This window comes from Momordica charantia (assembly GCF_013281855.1).
Source record: "Momordica charantia cultivar OHB3-1 chromosome 1 unlocalized genomic scaffold, Mcharantia_2.0 BLBB01000001.1, whole genome shotgun sequence".
NCBI lineage: Eukaryota > Viridiplantae > Streptophyta > Magnoliopsida > Cucurbitales > Cucurbitaceae > Momordica > Momordica charantia.
This window is the reverse complement of record NW_028275157.1, coordinates 18,038,342-18,054,732: the sequence shown is the minus strand read 5'-3', so window position 1 is coordinate 18,054,732 and position 16,391 is coordinate 18,038,342. Positions and strand designations below refer to the sequence as shown.

General features: G+C 37.0%; 1 protein-coding gene across 1 annotated transcript; it reads right to left on the bottom strand.

Annotated features, from left to right (window-relative positions):
• Positions 1-154: 154 nt before the first annotated feature.
• LOC111005936 (uncharacterized) lies at positions 155-9,409 on the bottom strand. Its single transcript, XM_022277633.2, has 8 exons — positions 9,250-9,409; positions 3,789-9,070; positions 3,448-3,698; positions 3,227-3,371; positions 2,682-2,880; positions 2,255-2,590; positions 1,465-2,156; positions 155-1,206 (listed from the first exon to the last, which is right to left on the bottom strand). The coding sequence occupies exons 2-8, from the start codon at positions 8,853-8,855 to the stop codon at positions 556-558; spliced, it is 7,341 nt and encodes a 2,446-aa protein (XP_022133325.1). The 5' UTR covers positions 8,856-9,070; positions 9,250-9,409; the 3' UTR covers positions 155-555.
• Positions 9,410-16,391: the final 6,982 nt, after the last annotated feature.

Here is a 16,391-nt window from a genome sequence, read left to right as displayed (position 1 = left end):
TCAAAGAGAGGTGAAAACTATCAGTCTGTTGTTCATAGTTTTAGAGGTGGTTTCATCTTTTTCTTGTAGAAAGGACGATTTGGTCGTCCATCCTTCAGTGTATAGAATTCAATGCACAGAACATATAATAGAAAAACTTAGAACTAAAAAATAATTAGGAGACAAACCCTTCAATTGGATCATTGATAGCATTGCAAATATTGCCTTCAAAATCAGGAATATCAATACTTCAGTCCCAATAAATAATACTAATTTTTGAAGCCAACTAAAATAATAACATGAGGGATCGTGCCCTGTCCTGGCACGTCACATCACTAGGAAGAATGAAAAACAAATTATCCCTTTTAGAGTCTGGAGAATGGCATTCCATGCAGTCACCACCAACGTTCATTGGCCATTCATCTAGAGTGGATGGGTCTCTACAGATGTGACTAATTCCAACACACTTTACTAATGCAACAGAAACACCAAAAAATAAAAACCAACCAAAACTTTGATTTCTGGACCGAAAACAATCCGTTCGATGCAAATCCGAAATCTAGGTAGCTCCCCCTTCTATACTCTGAGATTTCCACTCGATGTTTGCTTGGCCACATAAATTTGCTTCATCTTTGCAGAGGAAAAGTTCTTTTCAGCTCCAGACTGGTTTCTTCCCATGAACCCTGTTCTACGGTGGGACCATTCGCCGCCACCTGAACTATGCTTTTGAGAAGCACCACCTCTCTGAAAATTGTAACCCGAAGAATGACTGTATTGCTGGGTAGAAACACCCTTATGCTGAGGCGACTGAGATTTTAAATTGGTGCCTGAATTCTGGCCACTGTTGTTGCTACTGCAATTTTGAACACCAGTCTTGCCAGCATCAGTAACCGAGCTCACTGATAGGCTGTTAATGTCAACATTTGGCACTGAAGCCCCAGAACTGACACAACTTGAAGCATCAACTATTCCAAGTTCATCCGGAAGTTGGGTGACAGTTGCATCGGTTGCCACAGAAAAATTACGCTTGTGGTCAGAGGCTACAGAGGGTTGCGATCCAGGAAACCTGTTAACTGTAAATGACGGGTCAGCAGATGATGAATGACTAAAATGAGAAGGAAGTACGCCCTCCGCCTGCTGCTGCTGCAAAGGCATGGACAGAGGAACAGGCTGAACAGAGGATGCCGAAGAAGGCCAACGAGCTTGGACTGACATTTCAGGGGAGGCCTGCAAATATTTAACAGCAATCCATCAAAACTTTATGCAGCAAAAACAGAATCTTAATTGATTAGCAGCAACTGCCGATCTATGCATGCTACATTGTGTAGGACCAGAGATGCAGTTTATGGAACTAAATATAATATCTAACCAACGTGTTGTACATTTCTTCTGAATACTATGTCTGAAGTCCATAACACAAAAAATGTTCTCCCTCATGACACAACCACAAGGCCATGAAAGGAGAATAAAATAACCTAAATTTACCTGGAATGGAGAAACATCAAACATAGCCAAGGGAGAAGCCATAGGCAGCAGGGGTGAACCAGGGGCAAGATGTTGGATAGGAGGTAAGTTGGTGGGCATACGTTGAGCAGAAACCATATTTAAAGTTTTCTGATCTCCTTCAACGCCCAAAGAAGAAGGTCCAGGGCTGTGCTTCCAGTCATGCTGTTTTCCAGATGGAATATACGTAGCACCCATGAAACTCAAGCCAACTTGCCCAAACTGTCCAACAGGTGCAAAGTGATTGTATACAACCATGTGTGGAGGACCTTGAACCCCTGGGATGCCTCCCGGACTTATGAATGGGCCAGAAAAACCAGGAGGCCCATAGAATGAATCGACACCAGAATGGCACTGTTTCCAGGATCCAAGAGGCCCAGGTGCTGGTGCACTGCTTTTTTGGGTTTGAGATTGGGTGGTGGATACCGACTCATCATGGGGTCCAAAAGTAAAGACCGGACCCCCCAACATAGGATTTATCTCATAAAAAGGAAACTGGGAAGGTGAACCTCCGGGGAAATGTGAAAGCATCTGGCTTGAAGAATTCTGTGGACTAGGCAAAGTTGGCCACAGTGAAATTGGGGGGGTTTCAACAGACAAATCAGCAGGCAGAGCTACAGTAAGAGAGTCATCCGCCCTTGTTTTGCTAGCTAATTGCTGATCACCAGCTGAACCTGTAATACAGAAGTAAGCATCAAACTCGTATAACCAAAAATACAAACAAAATATGAGGTCAGCCTAATCATCGCAATTGCATCACAGCTTCCACTACCTGCTGTTATAACGTTAATATCTCCACTACCAAAATTGTTTGTATCAGTAACAGAAACAGAGCAAGTGCCAAGCCCATTAGTGACTATCTCGTCACTACTGATAGCTGCAACAGCAACAGCAGAAGCAGCTGCCTCCGCTTCAGCTTCACTATCTTCTATATGAGTACAGGATTCAGAGTGATGTTTCTCTTTCTCGAAGAAAATATGACAATCATTCTCAGCACCAGAAAGTTTGTGAGGAATTTGGATGTCTGAGTGACAAAGACCTGTGGGACCAATCCCGAGCAAAGTGGCACAGCTACCAGGAGGAAGAACTGTCGGAGATGTGACTGCACCTACATACCGAATTGAAAAGATAAAATTATAATTAATAACATTGAACTCCTGAAATCAGGTTTTCATGCATGAAATTCCCTTCATACTCACCAAATTGAATTTTCTCCCCAGCAAGCAAAGAACTGATTGGATTAGCAGCAGAAGAAAATGACCTATCCCTTGCCAAGATAGATGGTGATGGCACATTAGGATCACCAGCTAGGCTGGAATGATCTCCAACCGGAGGATGTAAATCAAACTGAGCAGGCTTCATAGCCTCATCAAGTTGGGTTTGTGTTAGGGCCATAACCTGCCAATGAATCTAATCAGTTCAAAATTCTATCGGAGATTATAACATATAAACCGAGTCAAATCACATTAGGAATAGGAACCTAAAGTACAATCAGCTAGAACTTAGATGAAGGTTCAACCCTTCTTGCACTCAAGTTGAAACAAACATAGTACATCAATAAGTTTTAAGGTCTTCTCCCAAAGTAACACAACATTAAATCACCTATTGAGATCCAGGAGTCCAAGAATGAAGAAATGAAGAAATAAATGTTAACAAGTCAATATCAAAATCCCAAATAAACATCCAGAAATAGATACAATTAACAAAATAAAACTCAATAAGGTCACCATTTCCACCTCTCTACCTGTTGATTAATACGTGAACCACCCCAGGAAGCAAAAGATGTTTGAACATTATCCAAAATATCATTCTTTTTATCGAACATTGAGCTTGACTCGAGATTTCTTCCATCACCAGTAGCCAAAGCAGGGGCACTTGACTGGATAGACCTACAACATAATATAAAATATTGGCCCAGATCTCATATATGATGCCTGTTAAAGTTTCTTCAAAATGAATACCAACCTGGCAGTATGTGATCTTTCAGTCTGGGAATCAGATTTCAAAGCAGGAGTTCCAATTGGGGCCAATGGTTGAGAGACTATTGGAGAACTAAATGCACTTGACACTACAATATTTCCTGATCCACGTCCATCAGTGGCAACAAAATCGGATCGAGTTCTCTTCACTGTTTCTGCTTCCTTAGCTGCATAAACTTTACTTGAGTTGACCGAGGATGATGCAATCTTTGAATTAGATCGACTTCTCCGTGGGATCTAAAAAAGTACTCATCAAATTTATTAAGCTTTAAACTTGCAGTAACAAAAAAATTAAATAAAAAATTAAAGAAAGGAAAACGTATAAACCTTAGAATTGTGAGACTTTGCCTTGATCTCTTTCTCTCTTTGTTCACGCCTATCATTTAGCATCTGCCTTTTAGATCGTACCTCAATGAAATCATCCTCGTCACTAGGAGCCTCTATGCCAGGTTGCTCAAATACGCGAATGATGCCACTCTGCAAAGGAGCATCAACATCCTCCCCAGAACAAATATTCTTTCTGAAGTTACCTTCACCAGAATACTGGCTGCCCTGGCTCTTCCCCAAATATTCTTTTTTCACTCCCTTTTCTGTTCTATTACCAGCATCGAGCTCTAGAGAAGAACTCACCCCTGAGCTTAATCCTTCTGATTCTAATGCTCTTTTTGATGGTTTAGTAGATATGACAACCTTCCTAGTTCCATTTCTTGCAGAACTGGCCGCACTTCTTCCACTAACAGTTGGCTTATCATCTACCTCCACATTGCTTGAAGAAACTTGACTGTTAGATGACTTTTTATCCACAGTTTCCCGAACACGAAACTCAGTTCGTGGCGCATTGCGCCTAGGCCGCCTCTGAAATCCACTAGAATCTAAACGAGTAGATTCAGAAGCCGGAAACGACAACCTAGATCCAGAATTTTTTACTGTAAATATATACTTCTTGCCTCTTCCACCATGAAATTGGCCACGAGCTTTTGACCCACCCAATCCCTTATCTCTTGAAACAGAATCAAATGGCCCCATCCCATCCTGAGCTCGACCTTCAGATTCTTTCCCCCTTGTTACCACGTAATGATCATCTGAAGTTGAAACATTGTGGTGGTGCCTCTGATGTTCTGCTTGAAAACCTGATTCAGATCTGGAATTGCTCTCATCAATGCAAGAACCTGCAGTTTGATCCTGCTGAGTTATAACTTCACTTTCTTTGTTATCTGTTAATGGTAATGACTTTGACTCCCCTGATGAATTCAGAGATCTTGACGCAAGGCCTTGTTGATTATCCATCAAAAACGGCAACACATCATTTTTCCTAGAATTATGAGCACAGGTTTCCTGAGAAGTTTGAATGGATGGAGCATCTCCTGGGTTTTTATTTAAAGGAAAACCAGTTTGAACAGTGGGTGGAACAAATGTCAGCGGTTGAGGAGCCAGAGGCAATACTCCTTGGGAGACAGAAGATGTATACCTAAGCTGCCCAAACTGGAAAAGAGGAGGCTGTGATGAATGCATGTGAGTCATTGATGGGGTGATCTGAGCATGCAAATGAAGAGGCATCTGTATAGAACCTATCTGTATGGCTGGTACTGGAGATGGTATAAGAGATGGACCTGAGAACAACCCAAACTGAAGCTTAACAGGAGGCTCGGCTTGGCCTGAAATGGCAGCATTCGGCACAATAACTTGGCCAGGTGGAGATTGAGAGGCCATTGAAACTGAAGATGAGATTGGCAGTTGAACAGACACACCAGATCTGCAAGAAAATTTTCCTTGCTCAGTAAGCTCGGATCCTGGCAATGCTTGAGCAGGTTTAGATAGTATAACCAGGTCCTTCATCTCCTCAGTGTCAGGAATCCTTACTTGAGAAGAAGCATCCGGGTATTGACAGATATTACTGTCAACTTGCAATACTTCAGAAGACCCCTGCTCTTCCCTGATGCAACTTGAAATTTCTGGTGTGACAAACATATTTTCCTCATTTCCTGAAATTCTTTCAAACTCATCATTTGGCATCCCCACTTCAACGCCTTCATTAAAACCTAATACCAAGTTATCTAACATGTGGGGTGACCCCTTATCATCTAAATGCAAATCATCAAAATCTTGTGCAAGGTCAATGTTCTCATCTTCTACTTCATGGACTTCATCTTCTTCATCATATCCATCGTCATCTTCATCATATTCTTCCTGTTCCTGCACATGCTCATTTCCAACAGCCCATTCATCTTCATCACCCGTAGATACCCTAGTTGAGGATATCATGATCTCTTTCCCACACTTGGTTGGTACAGCAGATTCAGTATCCTCTATCGACAAAGTGCCTTCTCTGCTAGCTGATAAAACAGGAGAATCTCCAGAATCATCCAAGTCCTCATGAGATAGATGAGTTGGAGAGGTTGGGGGGCTAAATACAGAAAGGGTTGACTGTGAGTCGCACCGCAGTGTTGTGTCGCAATCTGGTTTCTGCTCCTCATTCTCAGCATTGTCTAAATTAACATCGATTATCTCAGGAAATGAACGATTCTCATGATGAATATACCCTGTCTGAGCAGTAGAAACATTTCTTGCCGGATGGTCATATTGTATCTCACTTTCTACAATATCCCGGGGAACAGATTCATATTCACCCCTCACAGAAGATTTCTGTATGGAAGCTACAGATGGAGGAGGAAGAACCCGAGGTTGCCTCTGGGAATAGCGTGACCTTCCAACTGAATATGACCCGTCAGTCTCAGAAATTGGATTTACTCGTTCGGGGTAAGGAAAATAGAAGTTGTTGCGACCAGTCTCCTGCCTCCATCCATGATCACCAAAATTCTCGACATTATCCTGAAATTCTGAGTCAAAGTCGGGGCTTTGGCTATAATGATCACCACCCCCAGAAAGGTTAGGTCTATGCCCTCTTAGCTGAGAATAATCATCAGATTGTGGTTCTGTAATACCCCTTCTATGAGATATCCTAGAAGTAGTAAATCCAGCTCCCCCATAAAACTCTTTCCTGGAAGTTGCCCGCCCACCAATTGGTGCCTCTCGCCTGGGACCATTGTAGCCAGTACTCTGGTCCTGGACAACAAATTGAGAGCCACTTCCTCTCTCATAAAAATCTCTTCTCCATGAATTAACAGACTTTCCTCTGTCCACGAAGGCAGGAGAAGCATCTCTAGAAAATTGAGATCTAAGACCTACCTCAGAGGACCTATTTATACTAGATGACTCAGAAGAAGCAGATGTAGTGATTCGCTCCACCATCTTTTCACCATCTTCCCAATCAACAGCGTCTGCCAACCTAGAAACATCTTTTACAACACCAGGAATCTTCTTTTCAGGAATATCTGAAGTCGAAGTGCTTGATTTCACAGTTTCAGCCTGCCTCTTGGCCATCCTTTCCTCTAATTCTAAAAGCATTAGCTTAGCAGCCTGTTTTCTTCTCTCTTCCTCCAGAATAATCCTCTGTTTTTCCTCCTCTCTAGCTATCCGAAGTTCTTCAGCTTTTTGTATAGCCTCCAGTCGTTCTTGTTCAGCTCTCCATGCTGCTTCTCTGGCTTCCTCTTCAGCTCTTCTCTGCCTTTCTTCATGTTCCCTTGCAAGCGTCTTTCTCTCCTCCTCTTCTCTCCTAGCTAGTTCCAAGGCTCTTTCTTGCTCCTCAATAATTCGCTGCCGTTCCTGTTCCTGAATCTGTTGAACTCTCTCAAGCTCTGCCTCAAAAGATTCCCTAACAGGGTCATGAAAATCAGTCTGCTTAATCACATCCTTCTTCCTTTTGACCACCCCAACAATACCAGTAGCAAAAGGATCACGTCCATCAAAACCAGAGGCTCCAAAATCTTTCATAAAAGGATCTTCCATATAAGGTTTCTCAATCTTTGCAAAAGAACGTCTCTCCCTGCCAAAATTCAGCAACGGCTCATCAGCAGGAATTCTTTTTAAACCTGAAGAGTATGACGAGTTTGCAACTGAAGTATTGTGTGTTTCACCCCTATACCTGTTGTGTTGCTCACTACCATACTTGTCTCTAATAACCCGATCTGGTTCCTGGGAGCTGTAAGATTCTGCTGCACTATTCCAGGTTTGTCGCCCCATCTGTCCATATCCAGTGTCTCTCCTCCCAGGATCTTTATGAGCATGTTCTCGAAAATGGGAAACATGCATGCTATTGGCATTTGTTTCTCGATCAATGTTAGTAGGCCTTGCTGCAATATCATTTCTATCATTTCGACTGTCTGAACCAAATCCATCTTTTGGAATAGGAGTGTTTCTACGGAAGTTTCCTTCCCAGCCTTCTCTACTAGGTGTTCTTGCATCCCGACCATAAGGATCCACTTTATGGATGTCATTGGAATGAAACTTCCCAGATTCATCATCCCGCAGATTCCATCTCTGAGAAAAATTAGGAATGGGCTTGTGGGGAAGTGCACTAACCCGAGGCATATCAAAGTCTCTCTCCCAATAAGCCTCACTCTTTGGGTGGCCTCGATCCCTTCCCCTGTCGATCAAACCATGGCTTGTATCACGTTCGTCATCAGCCCAGTCTGATCTTGGATTCATTGAGACAAGTGGTAAAGGACCTGGGAAAAGATCTTCCTGCTTCCGAGACGACTCGGATGATTGAAAACTCCCCAAACTGAAAGTGTCGCCCTTTTTGGCATTTTCACTGGGAAGACCTTTTTGTGCTGACTGAAATTTGGGGCGAGCATCTATGCTTGAACTCAAATGAGAAGTATCTCTCTGTTCTTCATATGACCCTTCAGCCGCACGCTTCAATTTAGAACTCGGACCATCTTTCAATTTCTGGGAAGGCCCAGCTGCAGATGGTAACGTTGCTTGCAAAGAAGGGAAATCCTCACCTCTCAAAACTGGGGCTTTTTCAACTGCAGCATACACCTGAGAGGAAGCAGAAGTAGTCACAACTGGTCCTGTCATTCCAGCACGAGCAGAAGGAGGCATGTACACACTGCTCCCACCGCTCGCCCCATCAACAGTACGCAAAGATGGATCAATTCTATCAGCCATATTACTGCTAAGCCCTTCTTTCTCTGGCAAATCGTTTGTGCGTGGCTTCGTCCAACCCATACCAGCTGAAGTTGGCCTCTGCCCATTTCCCAAAACCCCTCCACCAGCTGGGCCAGCACCTGAACCCAAAGAATCAAGTCTCTCATGCTCCTTTCGCAGTGAAGGTAGATTCAAGGGGGGTGGAACAGAAAGCTTCGGCCCAGGTTTCTGGGAACTGCGGGGCCTCGAGAGGACCACCATTCCTCCTCCGGCGCCATGACTACCAGGTCGCGTTCGATTTGATCCATAAGAGTTGGGATGAGATGAATGATGATGGTGAGGCTGTCCATATGATTTATTCAGATTCACGGACACAAACTTGGTCCCGACGCCAGGATTAGCCATCGCAGGGTGCACCCCAAAACTCTAATCCGCTTGGCGGATCCCGATTCCCGCCAAAGCATCAAAAATCCTAACTTACCGTTCTAAACCGGCTGAAGCAACTCAAAGATTCTCCCTTTCGCAGATCTTAAAGCAGATAATCGATCGCAAATTAAAAAAGACTAATAATAAAAAAAGAAAGCAATGACAACGATACGGCCGACGGACTCTCTGTATCCCTGATGAATAAAATTAAAACAAGAATTAGTAGGAATTACAGATTCAGAAAGCTCAGGAGGACCGATCTAATAAACCAATCAAATGAATAGGAGCGGCAGAGTTGCGGCCCCTGGTATTAGGGTTTCAGAGCAATGCTGTGATAACATATGAAACAGAAAGAGGAGAAGGAGGAGCTTACCTCCAGCAGTATGTATGTAAGTCGAGAGATGAACCTGCGCCGCGGGAAACGTCTACAGTACGTCAGATGAAAGAAACCTACACTAACCAGGAGGGAAGGGAGATGGGGTGGACACCGAAACAATCAAGCACGGACACACCAGGGAATACCCAAACCCACCACGCCAAAATAATCAAATACCCTCCGCCCCTCTATTTTTCTTTAATTTCAAGTTTCGCCCCTCCATTCCTATTCATTTTGTATTTTCATCCTTTAATTTTCGGACTTTTCAATTAAATCACTTAACTTGTGTGCTTTATTTATTTTTATTTTTTTTTTTAGATTACGAATGTAGTTTATGGATTACGAATGTAGCTTATGAATTTTGTGTTCAATGTCTCGCTCTAAAAACTGTTTAATAAGTTTGTGTTTAATAGGATCCTAAATTTTAATAAATTATTGAATTCTAGATTTTTTTCTAACATGTCTCCGATATATTCAAATATTTTTTTAATTGATAAATTTGTTAGACAACAAAATTAAATATTGTGTCTAATAAGATTGTAAACTTTGTGATGTGTGAATTCTAAACAATACCGAATAGGTCAAATACAAATTAAACACATCTTGAAAGTTTAGGGAATTGTTAGATACAAATGTAAAGTTTAGATTATATACAAAATTCAAAATCTAGAGAACTTTTGCATATATTTTAAAATTCAAATACCTATCGAACATAAATTTTTGAAATCTAGATTAAATTTGTAGTTTAATGTTTATTTTTCTATTTTAAAATTCTTAAATATTCATTCATTTTTTGTTTGTATTGTAATATATTAAAATTGTTTAGTAAAAAATTGAGCCAATGTTTTAAAATTAAAAATGTTTATTTTTTTCAAAGTTAGTCTGTTTAATTCGAAATTCTGAAAGAATGCAGTAACAAATTGAAAGGGTAGAGAAATAGTTGAAATAGTTTATGAAATTATTTCTTTTTTTTAGTACAACATGTTAGAAATATATGTAAATTACTGTTGAGTTATGGAATTTTGGTTATGGAATTTTTTTTCAAATAGATAGAATAATGACAATAGTAATAATATACAAGTAATTAGGTCCAATCTCATTATAAAAAAGTGTATATATATTTTTGGTATATTAACATGAACTTAGGTCGATAATTGACATATGTCTATACTAAAAAAATCATGAATTGAAATAGTTTCGATCCCACATGAATTGAAATAGCTAACTCACATATGTCTCTGACCGATCAAAGTACGGGTGAATCGAAATCTCCCACTTTGATTGTTATACTAGAAAATGATTTTTTTCCTCGTCACTTACTCCCATTCACTCTCGTTCACAAGCTGTACAAAAACGACAGAATGCTTACTTCACCACGAAGGAAATTAGGAACATACTTTTTAGTGACCGACAATGATTACTCTCCACTAATTAAACATAACGATATAAATACAATCTACGTGATTTTTACCCTTTTTTTTTTAATTCTTAGGTTTCATGTTTGTCCATTCAAAACTTCTTATATAAATTATTTATTTTTCAAATCTCAAATTCATTTTTATTTATAAACTATTTTTTATAATTCAACTTTTCGTTAGTACAACATATAGATGGAGATCGAACTCGCAACATTTTAGTTGGAGATATATGTCAATTACCGCTAACATGGTCGGCTTAAAGTATAAGCGAGTGAGGCGATTATCTAAGACCTCCCATCTTATGAAGCCACATATTTTTCATATATTAGTATATATAATATAATATTATTATCTATTTATTTACTAAATATACTTTGGAATATAAAATAATATATTTCCTATAATATTGAAAATACAAACTAATAATAAATATAATTCTCTTCAAAAAAAATCTTTAATTAAATATAAAATTCATAATGAATCCGTCATATAAATTTCTCTAGATTTAATTTTTAATTTTTGGGAAGGAAATGAGACTAAAGCCCATCAAATTAAGAAAAAATTATAAGACGAGAAAAATGACGACGGGTCATGGAGACTCCATTACATACGCAATCAATACGGAAAAAGAGACTATTAAGAGATTCTTCACAAATATGTTAAACATAAGGGAAGAAACACTGTTTGACTAGCAAGCCAATATATACAAGAATCGGCTTCACGATAAATTTGTCGGATAACTTATTCTCGAAAAAGGAGGTCCTTAGGTTTTAAAACCATAGACAAAAGTACTCTCAATTCTAATTTGATACCTTTCAAAATTTGTCACTCTTATCTTTTTCTTCATGTTTGAAATCTTTCAAACTTCATTCAAAAAAAATATGTATATATATATATACATATATATATATATATATATATATATATTAACATCACCGTTCAATACTCTCTCAAATTTTAGATCACATATATTTTTTCTTTTATTTTTTATTTTTTTCACAATTAAAATTTTTTCAAATTCTCTCCATAAAAAAGACTACCATAATTATATCTTCGGTAGGTTATACTAATTTTAACTTAATTTTGTCAATCCAAATGGTTAGAATAGAAACCAAACTTCAAAGTTTATTATTTTAACTTTTTTCGTTCCATTTCTTTCACTTTCTTGAAAATGTATTTCATATTGCTCAATATAGAGATTTGTTTAGGTTTTCTTACATGTTTCAATATAGAACACTAATATGTCTATAGAAAAATATGAATATGGATATGAAATGCTTAAGAAAACATAAAATATAAAAACTTATTGAATCTAAAAAAAGTGCTATAAAAACAATTGAATATGAAAAAATGTTATCAATAAATTTTTTTTTAGTAGAAGTAAAAGTAATAAAAACAATAAAATAACAGAAGAAATAATAGGTATAGATAAATCAAAACATAAACAAAAATGGTAGATTATGATATTTTTGAAAATGAAGCATCTAATAAATAAAGTCCAACCGAAAAAATAGGGCTCTGTTTCAAAATTTTGCCTAAGGCCACATATCATCTCGAGACGTCCCTGACCGCTAAGCTATGCTCCTTTTGGTATTTTTCTATAATTCATTTGACAATGGTAGGGTTTTATTTTGGTGTTATTAAAAATCGTAATTTTTCATTTGCAAAAAAAATTGTAATTATTTACTCATAATTTATTATGTGGTTACTTTACAATAATATTAAAAATATTATATATATATATATATATATATATATATATATATATATGCATGCATAGTGTTTTTTATTTTTCTTGATTAAAAAAAACAGGTTTACAACAGGTTATAAAGCTAGAGTATAATAAATAAAACAATAGGGCGACTAAACAAATAAACTTTTTTTAATTTAAATCTCAATCTAAAACATGTTAACTTACAATTTAAAGTCTTGAAATGGGAAGGTCGTGTATTTATGAGCTTCAAAATAACTTTAATTTAATTTTATTACTATGGTTAGGTGAGTACTAATTATGGATTATACGGAATGAAAAAAAAAATCTTAAAGAAAAGTTCAACAAAAAAAATGTGAGTCTTGATTGATGACAAAATAAAATCCTAAGTCTTGAACAGTGATTCGATGGATGATAAAAAGAATATAATAATTCTCAATGTTTTTAATTCCTATCTATCCCCATAATTTTTATGAATTCATACTACTTTTGTTCTTCCATTTCTTTATTGTTTCTCTAATGCATTTTTTGAATTATTTTTGTTTTATTTAATCTCTATATTTATTAAATATTCAATTCAAAATTACATTACACGGGAATTGAAGGGCTTCCATTTAAGCTCAATCTAAATTCACTATTTTAGTTCCTATATAACTAGGCAATATCTAATATAACATACACGTGTTACTTTTCCGACCTAGTTAACATAAAGTACAAATATATTGATGGATTTATGGTTTAGAAAGCTAACTTCACTGCTGTAATACCAGTTTATATAGGTGGAAGAGAACCAAAACAATGAAAAAAATGTGCACATATTAGGGGAGAGACAGATGTATCGCATTTTGTAGAGATTAGCTTGTACAACAAGAAGATATTTACAATATGAAACAGAAATGAACTACTAGTATATGTCGTATTATCAACTATCTTGAGAACATCTGAGGTGGATATAATCGATCTAATTATTCAAAGTGAGTTATGTAAGGAGAGATCTGAGATCTGCACAAAGAGAAAGAACACTCCAAACTCTTAAGTCAGCAAGGATTCGATCTAAACCCTCGATAAGAAGAATCAGATTTCGTACACTACCCCATGCCTCCATTTTGTAGATTGTTAGCAGGGTCAAATGATCATTAACCGTTTTTTATAGTAATACTTTACCTAATGAATCTAATAGTTTTGATAGGTATAATAACAGTACTATATGTAGCAATTTTAACTCTTGCTCAAAAAGATATTAAGAGAAGTTTAGCCTATTCTACAATGTCTCAATTGGGTTATGGAATCCGAAGATCATCCGCTCAGAATCGCCTTCTTTAAATAGCTGGAATGTTTATCTGAGATAGCCAATATTTAGGAAAATCAGGCTTTTAGCCAAACTTCAGTGCATAGCTTTTTTAAGACTAATCGTGGATTTACCAAACTATTTGGTATTACTCTGGTTGAGCTAAATAGGCCTGCCACTGTGTATTTCAAAAGTGATAGAAAAAGGTCACATGAGTCGATCTTTCCTTTTTCTCTACGTGGCTGGTCGTGTTTTGCCCTCCAACTACTATTAATCATGAGGGAAGATAAATAATAGAGAAAATTAAGTCATGAATAAACAAAATCATGTTTAACTTAAGCATAGCTTAACCGATTAAGTCATAAAGTAATATTTTGCAAGGTGTGATGTTCAAATTTTCACCACATAGTATCGTTGACGAACTAAGAGTAAGAAAAACACACGACAAAATCACAAGAGGGAAATAGCTATGTAACAATTATCTATTTTAATTTATTGTTAGTTTGGCACTATCTCTAACCAACCAATGGGTCATGAGTTTGAATCACCTACCTCACTTTTTTATTAAAAAAAAATCGATTTGTTTACACGTTTATTCTTGAACTTTTATAAACCATTACGAAAAATGTGATTGAGAAGGGCAATATTTTTTTTTATTACAACATATGTGGGATGGGAGGTCGAACCTTCAACTTAAAAAAAAGAAATAAGGTACCTTAACCATTGAATTATGCTATAAAAAAAAGAAATAAGGTACCTTAACCATTGAATTATGCTCATATTAGCATTAGAACGAAGAATAATATTGTGTGTTTAAAAGTGAAAAATTAAGTCTATACAACATAAGTATTGATTACCTTGTCAAAAAACATAAGTATTGATTATTTTTTGTAAACCTACTTAAAAAGAAAAATAAAAAAAGGAAGGGACAAACAAATGACTTAATGAATGTAATTAACAGGGCTAGACGAAATTGTTACAGTTTTACAATCATGTTAACATTCTGTTTGGCTTCAAACAAGGTTAAAACATATTTAAAATCATACAATTAGAAACATGAGAAATGATTTCAAAGTCTTTTTTTCTTCTTTTTTTCTTCTTTTTTAAGGAAAATGATACTTATATTCATTAAGAAGAAGTGCCACACGGCCAACATTTGACAAAGCATTTTCCTCTACAAAGCTTTGAATCCAGAGAGGAAAGTTAAGAAGCCATGAATTTGTGGTACGAAAATGCAGGACTCTTTTAGCTAACATGTCAGCAACCAGATTTTGGATGAAGTTGCACTAAAGAGCAAGCACCAAAATGAAGCGCTTGATGCTCGACATCGTGGAGCCAAATTAGTTCAACATTCATGGCCGAAGAAACACCCGCAAAGAAGAAAATGCCTCCAGAGTATTAAGGATCTCACATTGAAAAGAAAATTGACATAACAATGGTTTATAATAGATATGTGATCCCCTCTTCTAATTGCTAATTGGTTTTGAGATGAAATCTTATCAATATTGATATGGTATCAAATGGAGTGCGGTGGATAAGAGATTTGAACAAAGAGGGGTTTTGCCACCTTGATTTCTCTATTTGAATTTAATTTGCATCTTGGAAGGAATCAAAATAAAAAGTAATCCAATCACACTATAAATTCAAGGACTTAACTGTTTTAATTGATTTGGTTATGATCATTCTAAATTGACCAACAAGTGATTGCTACAAATGCTCGCGTCCACCGAAATGTTGGCAGAGGGAAGGATTCTAACCCAAATGGCGTGAGCTCTCCTACCCAGAAAGAGGGGGTGTGAAGTCTCTATATCCGAATAAAAATGATTTGAAACTAATATAATTAAATTTATATTTAGATGCTCACACTAAACAGAATAAATAATAAATTTACTAAATTTAATCTTAATATATTAATTGAAGATTACAATACAATTAAGATTAAATAAGTAGCTTACCTACGTACTTTCGTACTAAAAAATAGTTTACCTGGAAATTATGTGAAATATTACAAAACTATATTGTTTTGGTCAATCATTTTTTTAAAAGCGAAATCATCATTCGAAATAGCCACTCTCGTCTTCTTTATGCGATAACAATCAACGTATGGACACATTTTTTTTTTATAAGAACATAATTTATTTAAAATCCATTAGATTTTGAAATTACTAAAAATTATAAGTCAAGTGTGCATATCAACACCAAAACATTTCGATTCCTGTTGGCTTGTTGGGGGATTGAGCAATCCAATTTGTCCTATATGTCATGGGTTCGATTCGTTTCGGCAGAGCAGATGAAGAAAAAAAGTGTGCAATGATTCATGGTCCTGTTTCTTCGTTGGTACGACTGTGAATTTGGACAGAACGTAAAATACATCTAATTGAAGGAGGATCTTCTTCATTTCGAAATTTTGATCGAACCATGGCCGTTAACGTGCCCATTAATTTGCCCAGAACCAATCCTTCGTTCAAAAACCACGATCGCGTTAACGGTCGTGGTTCAACCAAAATTTCGAAACCCTTAAACTCTCCTTCTTTCAACGTCGAAAACCAATGATAACTCTTAACAAAAACCCACACAAATCCACGCAAGCCTAAAATTTCAACGATTTCTGCAGCAGAAAACATAAACCTTATTTTAGTAATTTATCACTTCAATATTCTATTTCAAAAAATAAATTGATTGTCAATTTTTATAATTGACATCAGTTGAACAAATTAAAAAC